This window comes from Neopsephotus bourkii, unplaced genomic scaffold, assembly GCF_033783945.1.
Source record: "Neopsephotus bourkii isolate Nb327-2 ecotype Australia unplaced genomic scaffold, CSIRO-AGI_Nbou_v1 NB_1765, whole genome shotgun sequence".
NCBI lineage: Eukaryota > Metazoa > Chordata > Aves > Psittaciformes > Psittacidae > Neopsephotus > Neopsephotus bourkii.
In genome coordinates, this window is record NW_026902239.1 from 11,480,777 (window position 1) to 11,492,822 (window position 12,046).

The 12,046-nt window shown below is 36.0% G+C and overlaps 1 protein-coding gene across 7 annotated transcripts in view; it reads left to right on the forward strand.

Moving 5' to 3' along the window:
• TBC1D32 (TBC1 domain family member 32) overlaps positions 1–12,046 on the forward strand; it is a 203,575-nt gene that overhangs the window by 13,254 nt on the left and 178,275 nt on the right. For all 7 annotated transcript variants that reach the window (XR_009729249.1, XR_009729248.1, XM_061378434.1 and 4 more), the window contains exons 13-18: positions 113–250; positions 1,558–1,650; positions 1,890–2,032; positions 6,486–6,613; positions 7,686–7,887; positions 10,751–10,833. Coding sequence is in view for 5 of the 7 variants with exons in the window: in XM_061378434.1 (XP_061234418.1) it covers positions 113–250; positions 1,558–1,650; positions 1,890–2,032; positions 6,486–6,613; positions 7,686–7,887; positions 10,751–10,833 (787 nt within the window). In the remaining 2 variants the exon portion in view is untranslated. The remainder of the gene's footprint in view (positions 1–112; positions 251–1,557; positions 1,651–1,889; positions 2,033–6,485; positions 6,614–7,685; positions 7,888–10,750; positions 10,834–12,046) is intronic.

A 12,046-nucleotide genomic window follows, 5' to 3' on the forward strand; every position in this document is an offset into this window, starting at 1 on the left:
CAAAATGATCCATATTATGTTGCAGGTAATAGCTAGGTATTGTTAAGTAAACTAGTGAAGTAAACTAAAAGAATCGAGTTCTAATTTTTTTTTTTTTTTTTTATTGCTAAAGGTGATGAGCAGAACTTTTCTTATACTGGACAAGAATTGCAGTATGTCTATTTTGTTCATTCACTGTGCCTTTTAGGAAGATTGTTGATCTATAAGCAAGGTCAAAATCTCTTTCCAGTACAGCTGAAAAATAAAAAAGGTAAGGGGAGGGCTGAGGAAAAATGGGAGCTGTTGGGGAACGCTTTATCCATACTTCATATGCTTCTACTGCAACATTGTGGACATTATAGGACAGTACTCTGTTCAATAGATTGAACTCTGTTGAATAGATTGCTTTTTGTCCTTACGTTTAATATGTTAATTTCATGTTGAAGGAGTTGGATTAGTACTGGATTCAGTCTTTCTAGGTATGAATAATAACTTCTGTTGAACTATCAATATAATTGATTGGAAGAGAGTCATATCCAGGGACCAGAACTGTTTTTCAGGTGTGAAAACCTGTATTTCAAGCTAAGTAGGCATTGAAAAGGATTGCTCTGAGCTTAACCTATTAATAAAAACAATGGTAGAGGAAAAGGTGGTACCTGTGGAACAGATGTTTTAATAAGGACAGAAGGTAAGAGATGGAAAAACTGTTGGACACCCAGTGAAATTTGCATTGTGCAGGGTTGGCAAATACAAGTGTGTGAGGATTGTAGTGTTCCATTACATGAATATCTGTTAATTCAGTGTAGAATTCAAAACATTACTGTATACTAATTCTGAGACTTTTGAAGGTATTTTTTCTTTCTGGTTTGAGCATCCGGACTTAATAGATTGAACAGAGCAGTTGTGAGGAAGTAACATCTAATAGAAGGCTTTTGTCATTTCCCTGTACAAGACTATTCAAGCAATGATCCATTGGTGATGTTTGTTTTTTTTTTTTCCTTTCCCCTACAGAAGTAACAATCTTAGTCTTCTTGAGTGGCCTTTTCAGCCTCGTTAGATAGCAATGCCTTCCTCACAAATTGTTTGATTTATTAGCATAATTACATTAAACTTGGAGCAGTAGTTCCCAGCCTACATTTAGCTACATGTTTTTGTTTCAGACCTGAGGAAGAGTTGTCTGACAGCTTGTCTCTTTTCCGGTTACTTCACTTAATCCAATAGCAAGGTAGCGCTTTGTCCTAGAGCTGTGTATATTCAGTATTCTCAAATGTTTGCTCCTGCTTGTTTTTTTGGTGTTTTTGTTTTTTTTTGGTTTTTTGGGTTTTTTTTTTTGATGGAAGACTTTGTAAAATTGCAATTGGCTAAACTGGGAGCAAGATGAAGGCTTCTAAACTGATCATGAAATACTTTGGTAGAATCCCAGGGACGTGCATGTCCTTTACCAGTTGTACATATATTGTTTTCCTCAATATAGCAAGAAATTGTTTACCATATATTTACAAAATCCATTTTATTTGTGAAATTAAAGTTGCACATTAATTTGCAGAGTACCTCCTTTTATTTTTTTTTCTTTAATAGATCGTGTATCCATAACTGATCTGTTGGTATTGTTTACTCAGCTTATTTATTACTCTCCAAGTTACCCGAAGACAGCTTTGGCAGGGCATACAGGTAAATGCTTGCTTTTTAATATCTGCTAATGATAATGAGGCACCTGGTAACTTCTTGTGCAGTTTTTAATTTGAGTCTGTTATTTGTGAAGATTTTTCTTTTCCCTTTCTCCTGTACCTTTCTTTCTGCTCTCTGTGTTAAATCAGTACTTAGCAAAATTATAATTCAGAAGCATGTATATAAGCCATATAGATATGTCTGTGTAAGCTAAAATATAAATAACTTCTTGTGTTCACCAGACAATTATTCTCCAGCAAGTCTTGTTATGGAGATTCTGCAAGTTTTTTGTGATCAGACAGGATGTGCTGCTGAATGTTTATATACAGGTGCAGTGATAGATGCCCTGCTTCATCCTGTTCAAAGCATACTGGGTGGCACAGAGGTTTGTAGAAATCTTACAAATAATTTCTAAATCTATACAATGTTATATTTTTCTGTATTTTTAACGTATAAGATCCATTTAGTCAAATGGTAACTTCTGTAGTGTTTTCTGCATTTGCTGTTACAGTGTGCCTTAAATAGCAAAGGCTGTCATTATGATTGGTCTGTCGAACTTGTCTTTCTTGAAATCATATGAATAGTACCAAAAAAAAAATCCGCTCTGGTGAGACTGTTCCCTCAGGAAAATCATATACCTTAATTTTTTTTTTTTGTCTTCTGATGTCTTTTGGTTATTTCTTGGGTGCTTATTTACTCTATTTGCTATTTAAAAGGCATCATACATTTTTCTTTTTAATTCAGATGGCAGCTTGCAGCAAAGTATTCTTAATAATAGTATATGTAATGTATGTAATTCTTCATGGAAAAATATTACTTTCTGAACTGGTAAAAGCAAGCTTTTTTTTTCTTTTTGTTGTTGCCTTTTTCTAAAACATTTCTGTAAGAATTGTAAAAATGTTGGGAAACATTGCCTCTAGGTGTTTAAAGGTGAAGTTATAGTTTCAGGTTGTCCTGTTATTTTTGTTTCGACTGAGATGATTTAATTGATCTAGGTAAGTCCCAAGAAAAAAGGTCTGAAATGACTGTGGATAAGCCTGACTTGTCTCGCATAAAGAGACTTTGAGAGAAATAAATGCTGAGAATTTCTGAATTTACTTCCTGAGACTTATGCTTGTAAAGAGTCTAGGTCTGCAACTTAAATACCTCAGCTAGGTTCTTGAAGTTGAATTTTGTCAGAATCCTTCTAATTATATTTTCAGAGCAGCTTGTTTGTTTTTCAGAAAAGATTCTTCGTATTAATTCCCCAAAACATTTTTACCTATACAGAAATACTCCAGTGCTGTTTCAAAAGTGTAAACAATCAATTTCCAAGCAAATATTTTAAAGTATGTATTTACAAGTGAATGTAGGGATAGGGCAAGGGAGATTGGCTTTAAACTGGAAGAGGGTAGATGTAGATTAGAGTTCTTTATTGTGAAAGAAATTCCTTAGTGTGAGGGCAATGAAATACCAGAACAGGTTGCCCAGGGAAGCTGTGGCTGCCACATCCTTGTAAGTGTTCAAGACCAGGTTGGATGGGACTTTGAGCAACGTGGCCTATTAGAAGGTGACCCTTCCTGTGGCAGGGGGATTGGAACTAGATGAGCTTTGAGGTCCCTTCTAACCCAAACCGTTCTATTATTCTGTGAAGCTTAAAACCATAGTCCTGCCAAAACTTGATCGTGTAAATAATTTAGCTCTTCTGTGGGTATCTACTGAATACAGTAGCATTATTTATACATTTCATTATAAGCTTATCTATGGATCCTTTTGCAAGATTAATACTTTGTCTTGTTTTTACCATACTTTGCAAAAATTTAGTGCAAATTTTTTCACGTAGGCTGAGCCTGCGAATACATTGGACACAGTCAAACTTAAAAACCGTACAAAGGCAGTACTTCATTGATTTGCTGTAATGGGGTCTCTGTGGTCATATGGTATGCTAAAGAATATGCAACTGTAACCTTTATTATACATTAGTAACTTAAAAAGAAAATATTTTAATATTTAACAGTTTCTTGTTTTCATTTTTTTTGTTTCTGTCATGCTCAGCTGTCTCTCGTAGGTAGATGAACTCAACAAATTGTAAACCCTCCTGTGACTTAATAACCGGTCTGTTTAAAAAAAATAGGTCATGTGTAGGAATACTCAATGCACAGTAGCTGTAGTAGATTGGTTATGTTTTATGAATCTGGAATATGTCATATCTGTTCTAACAAAGGTGCAAATAGCTAGAACGGTAGACCAAGTCAGAGTGATCATCTTCCTCTTTTACAACAGTTTTAACTGTTTTTTCTCTCCAGCCAAGCCATTGTCACTTCTTAGACACCCAGAAATCCTAATCCTCGATTCTAGTAATGGACCATGTCTGTCTCAAAAGGAAGGATATGTCCATGCATGCAGCTTTCTTCAGCTGGGACTGGGGAGTGGGTGAAACTAGAACTGCATATGGGCCTAATGAGCAAATGCAATGCTGTTATTTTACGTTTGAGCTTTTAATTTGCTCAGATAAGTGCAAGCCTTACTTGGTTTTTAAGCAGAGTAGTATTGTATATTTGTGGGGATTAGGGGAAGAAACTCATCTGAGAGCAGGAGTTGTCAGAAGGGTCAGTTCCTGGGCAGCAGTATTGACCTTTTGGGCTCCGTAGCCTTGGAGTTGCTGCTGAAGTATAGCTGGTGCAGAACATTGCATTCACATTTTAAATAAGCACAGTACTGTGTTTTGGGTTTTCTTTTGCTGTCACACAAAGAAAACAGATTAACAGTCTTAAAGAAACTGACAGCACAGTATGTCCTTTCTTAGAATCCTGAACAATGATATCCAGTAACTGAAAAAAATAAGAGGTCGGGGAGATTTTTAACCCTCTGTCACTGAAAATTTTAACTATAAAACAAAATCAAAATTTTGTTTTTCTCTTGGGTTACTTTGACCACTGGCATTAATAATAAATGCTTTAAATTTTAAAGTAGGAAGACTGTTTTTCCTCTGCACTATATAAAACATAGAGCTACCTGTAAGAGAAGAAGCACGAGCATTTAAAAAATAATTTGTCTTGTGAGTCCAGCTGTCCTTCATGAATAACAGAAGAGTAGAAAAGCTTTATGCAGCGGACTTCAGGAGAGTGGTATTTAATTCCCTGTTCTGACATACTAGATACTTAACAAGTGTTACTGGGAGCAGTTATCTTCCCTAGCTCATCGTTGCCACAAAGTCATTTCACTCTTGCCTCCACTCTGTAGTTCTGGGTGTGGGCATGGGGAAACTACCAAAGAGGACTTCTCATTTTGAAAACCATCCTTCTCCTTTTAAGTATGTTTATGCATAAATACGAGGAATTCAAAATGTTTCTTAGTCCCTGGGTGAGAAGGTACACTCTGGCTATGTCATGACTATATAGTTGAGGCCCATGGACAGTAACAGAGTTTTGGTGAGCACCTTTAGGAAACTCTTAAGTCTTGCAGAATTACAGCTACCTGTCTGCTGTCAGGCCTTGGCACATCTTCCCCCGAACTTCCCCTCACGTGGGCTTGGAAGCCTAGGCTCAGAGCCAGCATAGGTAATGCTGTGGGGGTGTGCAGCCTTCAAGATAACCGTTTTAGAAAGCTCTGCTAGGAAGCCTCAGCAGAGATCTCCCCCATGACAACTCTGTTAATAAGGTTCAGTGTGGACTCATCACAGGAGTGGCTTTCAAGATGACATTCTTCTCATTCACTGCCTGTAGTAGGTTGTAGCAGCAAGGAAGCCTCCTGTCCCATTAATCTGAACCTTGACCCACAGACCATGATTTCTTAGGTTGTTTTACCTCAGACCTGTATTGTCACTAAAAATCCAGTTGCATGGTGAGCACTGTGCTTTGTCTGACTCTGGTTGCTCTGTCTGGAGCTGACCCTAACTCAACTGACTTGGTTTCCTGGCTTAACCTTGGACCTTCCTCATCACTGTGAAGGGAATCTAGACTGCTGGGTGACTGGACCTTGTCTGCTCACCGTGTTTGGGTATGGTGGGACTGCCTGCTCATCCGATGGTAAGCCATTGCCTCTGCCTGCATCATTATCATGCTCAGCTTCCAACTTTTTGTTCCTTGTGGAATATTCTCCCCTTGCAGCTCCCTGAAAGGTTCCTCATGGAACATCCATGTTCTGCTTGTCTACCGTGGGACATACTGACTTCACTTACTAAAAGGCAGTGGCCAGTTTAACCTTGATTTGGATTTAACCTTGATTTCATTAGTCATGGTACCATACCGAACAGTCTGAATCTCAGTGTTAAACGTTCAGGTTGCTTGATTACAGTCTAGTTATGGCTATACAGTAATCTGAAGTGAGTAAGAAATTGGTAGAAGACTTTTGCTTTGCTGTAGTGGAGAAGAATCTCCTCATGATTCCAGAGCAAACCACTGTTTCAGCCTACTGCAGCCTACAAGTGAGGTGAATACAGATGATCTTGGAAACTTGAATTCCATTTCTAGCCAAAAAGTTGTCAGTGCTTATGCAGCAACAAACAAGTAAGAATGTTTTTTGCCTTGATTCAGATGTTGTTCTTAAACGCCTAGATGGCATATCAAGAGCCTTTTCACATTCATGTGGGAAAAGAGAAAAAGGAGTTCAGAAACGTTTGTTTTCTGTATCTGTGCAATCTTTGGACTTCTCCCATAATCATTAAAAGAGATGATTACTGCCATTTGTGATGAAGATTTGTATACGATGATGATAGGCTGTTTACTTCCTTTGTTTAAGTGATTAAGCAGTTGTAGGAGAGGTGGCCTTCAGGTTCTGCATACATTAAGCCAGAGTTGAATAAGCAGCTTTCACAAAAGCATTTAATTTAAAACTTTCTCTTTTTTTCTTCCATATAGGTGTGTTTGAATTGTCTTGAAACCACTTTAATTGATGTAGCTGATATTTTGGCAAGGATTGCTGCTGTAGATGATGGTCTTTCTTTCCTTCTTCATGGAGAAAATAAAAAAACTTCCAAAGAAGATGGGTAAGAGTGCTTTAATGAATGACATTACTGAGTACTTTAATGCATCAGATTAATCTTATAAGATTTATTTTCTCTTTTATCTGTAACATGATGTGTTTTGTTTGGAGTAAAATACCTGATTATCAAGTAAAGTAGTAAATGATGTATTAGGGAGACGTGTATAACCAGGTGAAATGACAATTTAAAGAAATACTTTCATAAGGGAGATTTCAACAGTTCTTGTTTTTCTTATTCATGTGAGAGCTTTTCTTTGTCTGAATATATTTCCATTGTAATTGTAGTGCTACTACTCAGGCCAAAGGCTTTTCTTCTCTGTTTTTTGTTTGTTTTCTTTTTAGAATAAATATTAAAAACCAATTTATTTAAATAATAGATTTAATATAGCATTCACTTTTTAATACATGTAAAGACAGATCCTCTATCAGGAGTTGACATTTGTAGCACTATACCTAACTTAAGACCTGTGTGATGCTGTGGGCAGTATGTTGTTAGCTGATGCTAAAACTTAAAACAGGACAGTAAAATTGAGACTAGCCTTTAAAAATAGCTAAGATGCAGGTGATGAAAATATTTGGAATATGTCTGCAAAGTGGACGAATCTCAGAAGTTGCATGTTTGTATGGGGGGTTGGAAGTAAAAAAAAAACATTTTAAGAAAGAGTTGTCCCTTGTATTGCAAACCTAGAAGACTTCAAAATGACGTCTCAGATAGGAAAAAGAGGACAAATATTGACTTGTAGTGATATCCTTAACACTGACTAAGCAGAAGCTAAAATGATTGTCTTGTTACTCTTCCCAACTGGACTCTTATAAAACACAAAGTCTGTGTAGATCATGGCCATGTGGGATGGATGGAAGACAAGGGATGCATTTTTGCTTTATGTAGACCTGTAGCCAAAGTAAAATCACTTCCTGTACATTTCTTTCCTTCTGACTGGTGCCACAAGTTATGACATAGTGGATCATAGTTTTTTTCCCCCTAGAAAAAATTGAGTAAATTTGGTCAGAGGTTTTGTTTCAAGGTGTATTGGTGACTACAAAGCAGCATTTTAAAAGTGTTATTTTATTTCTAGTCCTACAGCTGTTCATGTAATTGTTCAGTTTACAAAGAAACTTCTTCATGACGACATTTCTCTTTTGTCTGGATCCGAGCTTTTGCCAGTTGTTAAAGGAGCTTTCATTTTTGTATGCCGTCAGATGTACAGAACGTGTGAAGGTCTGCAGGTGCTAATTCCTTATGGCTTGCATGAATCTATGGCAGAGGCCTGGAAAAAGGTAAATCTTTGTTTTGGACTGGGAAAATTGAAAAAAAAAATCTTGAGAGATTCAGCTTATGCAGTAGTTGTACTTTGTTTCAGGTTGCTTATATTTAAGTAGTGAGGTAATGCTTGCGATTGTTCTAAAAATGAAGTTCTACTTTTAAAATTTACCTTCTCTGTGTGAACCTAGCAAAAGCTTTATTTGAGACTTGATGCCTAAAGATTAACCCAGGAAGTCTCAAGGTGGAAAGACCACTGTTCTTGATGCTAGAGGTCTCTTGCTATCATGATAGCCAGTGTCCACTACAGATCTTGTCTTCACTCTTGATTTGGGAAATATGGAAAGGAAAAACTCCCAAGATGTAGTCTTAGTAATTTGTAGATTAAACTAGTTCATTTTGGTGGGAAATATGGAGGAAAACAAAAAGGGAGATTCCAAATATTTGACTTAGATGGCATTGAAATGCCATGAAGAAACCATAATGAGAAGTGCTGGTTAAGAGTTCTTGCTTATCTAGGTACTTAGACATCTTATTAAGTGTAAACTCTGTACTGTACTTCAGTTTGATTGCTAGTCCACTCAGAGCTTGGATCTAACAGTTCTGGGTAATCTGCTTTCTGCTTTCTGTTATAAATTTACTGAAAAAGTTATATAGATCTCTGCTTTATTCACTATTCTGTTTTCATTGTTCTGATAGCCATGCGAAGTGTGAAAATTCTTATCTGTTATAAAAATTGAGTTAAGATGGAAAAATGGTAGCAGATGCTGCAAGATCAGTTTTCAAAAAGTTGACAGTGAAGTAAAAGTCAAACAAATGTTTGAATCCATTGACAGCATTGAGGGGAGGGTAGCACACAAAGCTTCAACTTTGGCTTCCAGCTAAACTGAAAGCATATTTAAGCTATAGGTATTAGAACTCTTACTGGAAAGCAAAACCAGCCAGTTTGTTTCACTTTATATTGAAAAATGGAACCACCTTTCTTCCCCCTTCCCCCCCCCCCCCAGTAATCGTAAAATGTTTTCTTAGAGAAGGATCAGACCAAGGTGGAAGAAAAAGCTGGCTAAAGGGGTTTTATGTTTTTCATGCGAGGAAGTGGGAGAGAGATTGAATGCAAGGGAAAGAAAATTAATCAGCTGTTCTTCTGTCAAATGTTGTATGCTTTTATTACAATTAGAAATTTTAAGAAATACAGTTGCAATTTAAACTGAGGCAGAAAACATTAGAAAGATGAAACACGAATAGAAGAGAGTCTTAAATCACCAGCTTGTGGGTATTTCTCACTGTTTTTATATATTAATGTTACCATGAATGCATACATTTACTTACTAACAGTCATAATTTCATCACAGTAAGCTCTTGTTTCTCATCAGAGAACGCTGGTTTGGGAACTTACTTTCTTCTTTGCATTGAGAACTTTAGGATCTTGTTGAATTAAGGAGTTTGATTCACTTGAGTCATGCTGTAATTTACATAACAATCTGTCTGTTGTGTGGCTAGTCAGTCTTCCTTGAACTAACCTGTTAGTCTATTTAATGTTTATCACAGGCAAACCATTAAATGCTTTTGATGGGCATTTCCAGTTATTTGCTGTAAAGCACAACAGCATTTACACATGCACAAAAGACTTCTTTGCACATGAAAATCTTTTATTATGGTGTAGAACATCGTTTACACAAATTGTTTTGACACATACAAGATAAGTAGGCTGAATGTGCTGTATTAAAAAAAAAATGAAACATTTAACTGACAGAAGGCCATTTCTTCACTCACTTTGGAGATCAAATTGAGACTGAAATGGAATCTACATATTCAGGACTTCAAGAATCAACAAGTTATTACACGAAAGTCACATTTTGAACTTCGCCATCTTGATTTTTTTTTAATTATTTTCTGACATTGTTAGATATTAAAACATCTGCAATTTATAAAATATTGTGCCATTTATAGCATAGCACAAATGGTGGATTTGAAGTCTGTCCAAGCTGCAGTGACAGTTTTTTTAATGGATAGACTGCTAATTTGATTCCTTCTCTTTTACACATCTCCTGGAGTTGTAAGACTGATGGTGAAACAACTTTTTTTTTTTTTTTTTTTTTTGCAGTTTCTGATGGAATTCTGGGCCAGAATTTGTACAGATGGTAATAATAGGGGAACTCAAGAGATCCAGGACAATGGACTATTTTAATAGAAGAGTTTTTTGTATATTTATTAAATCACATAAGAGAGTAGATTAATAACTAATGACTTTCTTTTGAGTGGTGCAGTTTGCTTTTATCTCTGGAAATATAAAGCCACTTAGATCAGTCATGTAAAATATACAGTGTTTTTCACACCAGTTATTTTCAAATATCATTTAAATAGGAAACCTTGTTAAATATAGAGGCATGTATAGAGCTACATGAATATATAATTATATCCACACAAATATAAATAAATTTATACAATTTATAAATGCAAGTTGTCAGAATTACTTCATTTATTGACTCCAGAGGCTGTTATTTCCATTACCTGTGACTGAAGTGAAGAGTTGCTTTATTTCTTTTAACAATATTAAGGTTAAAAAGTAAGAAGAGTTTTAAGAATTCTAAAAAAAACGTAATAGCTTTAAAATGGTTTATGCTCAAGAAAGAAAGACACGCCAACCTTTTCTGTAATAAAAAATGTAGTGAAATAGGGTATTCTGTGCCAAAGGCTAGACTACAACCTATTCACTGGTTGGTTTGGTTTTTTTTTTTTGTTTTGGTTTGGTTTTGGGGTTTTTTGTTTGTTTGTTTTTTTGTTTCCTTAAACATAGAACAAGAATATCTGGAATTTAAAAATGGTGTAAATAAACATTAAGGAGGTATTTATTTATTTATTTTTTATTTTATTTCACAGATGAGTTTGCTCTCAGAAAGAGTACCAACTCCTGTAACTGGTGTGGACTCAATTTCATCAATAAGTCTAGAGTCAAAAAACAGGTAAGTTGATACTTAATTTATACCCATGCATAAGTGTTGAGTACACACTCTTTATCCACAACTGAGGCATCTTAATTACTCTGCATTTTTTTTTCCAAAAGCATAGTGGTTGGTAGAGTGAAATCATACTGGCGTAGGCCTTAGTAGAGTTACAGAATTGTTCTTGAGCTTTCACAGCGTTCTTGGCTTTCAGAATTGTGTCTCATTTATGTAAAATTGACTTATGGTTGATTCTGACTACAGAAATTGACTTGATGAAAATGTGAATTAGAAGGCATAAAACAAAGTGCCTGTCAGAGTTTATCTTATGGGTTTAGTGTGGTGTTAGTCTAAAATGCTGTTCTGCGGAATGGTATCGTACACCTTCACAATATTGTGTAGCAAAAAATGCCTTATGCGTATTAAGTGAAAGTTATCCTTCCTTTTATACAAAAACTTAATGTTCTTTTAGAGAAGCTTGTGTGCATTAGGATGGGAAATAACAGGTATTTGTGAGCCTGAAAATTCAGGGTGACATTGGTGTTAGTGCAGAACCTAGTTAATTACCTAGGTTCTTGTTTATACTTTACAATAGAGTTCATGTATAATTAGCAAAGATACCTCAACAGCTCTAGTCTCTGATGGTGGCATGTGAACTGGTTATAGCAACTCAAATCTAGAGGCAAAAAGAAATCTAGGGTGCAGAGCTCTGACTGTGAAGGCTGTTACTGGTCATTACCAGGGACATAAAATAAATTTTTCTCCTAGTATCTAGATTTTTCATTTAGCTGTGGAACAAGACAGCTGGGTCTTTTCTGGGTGAATTTTTTGCTTCTGAACATGACATGGCAGGGATTCTGCAGAAGTGATTAAAGCTTGGGGTAATGGATGACTGCTATGAGGAAAGCTGCATGCTGCTTACTGGTGAGAGGAGTCAAAAATGGGGAATGAGAACAGAGCTCAAGATGAGAATCTGCTTAGCAGGTGCTTTAAGAGAAGCAGAATCTTACGAGTCTAATGGTACCTGCAGGAATGGTACCTAGTCAAAGGTGATGTAATTGCTTCACTTTTCTTTATGGGGGTTAGAATATTTTGTAGGGCAGAGGGATATCATCCTACTTCATTCTTGCAATTGCTGTCCTTCCTGCCATGCCTGTAGAAAATCGGTTCCATTTATTGTTGTTAGTACATGAGTGTGTTTTCTTTACATACAGCATTTTAGTTTCATAATTCT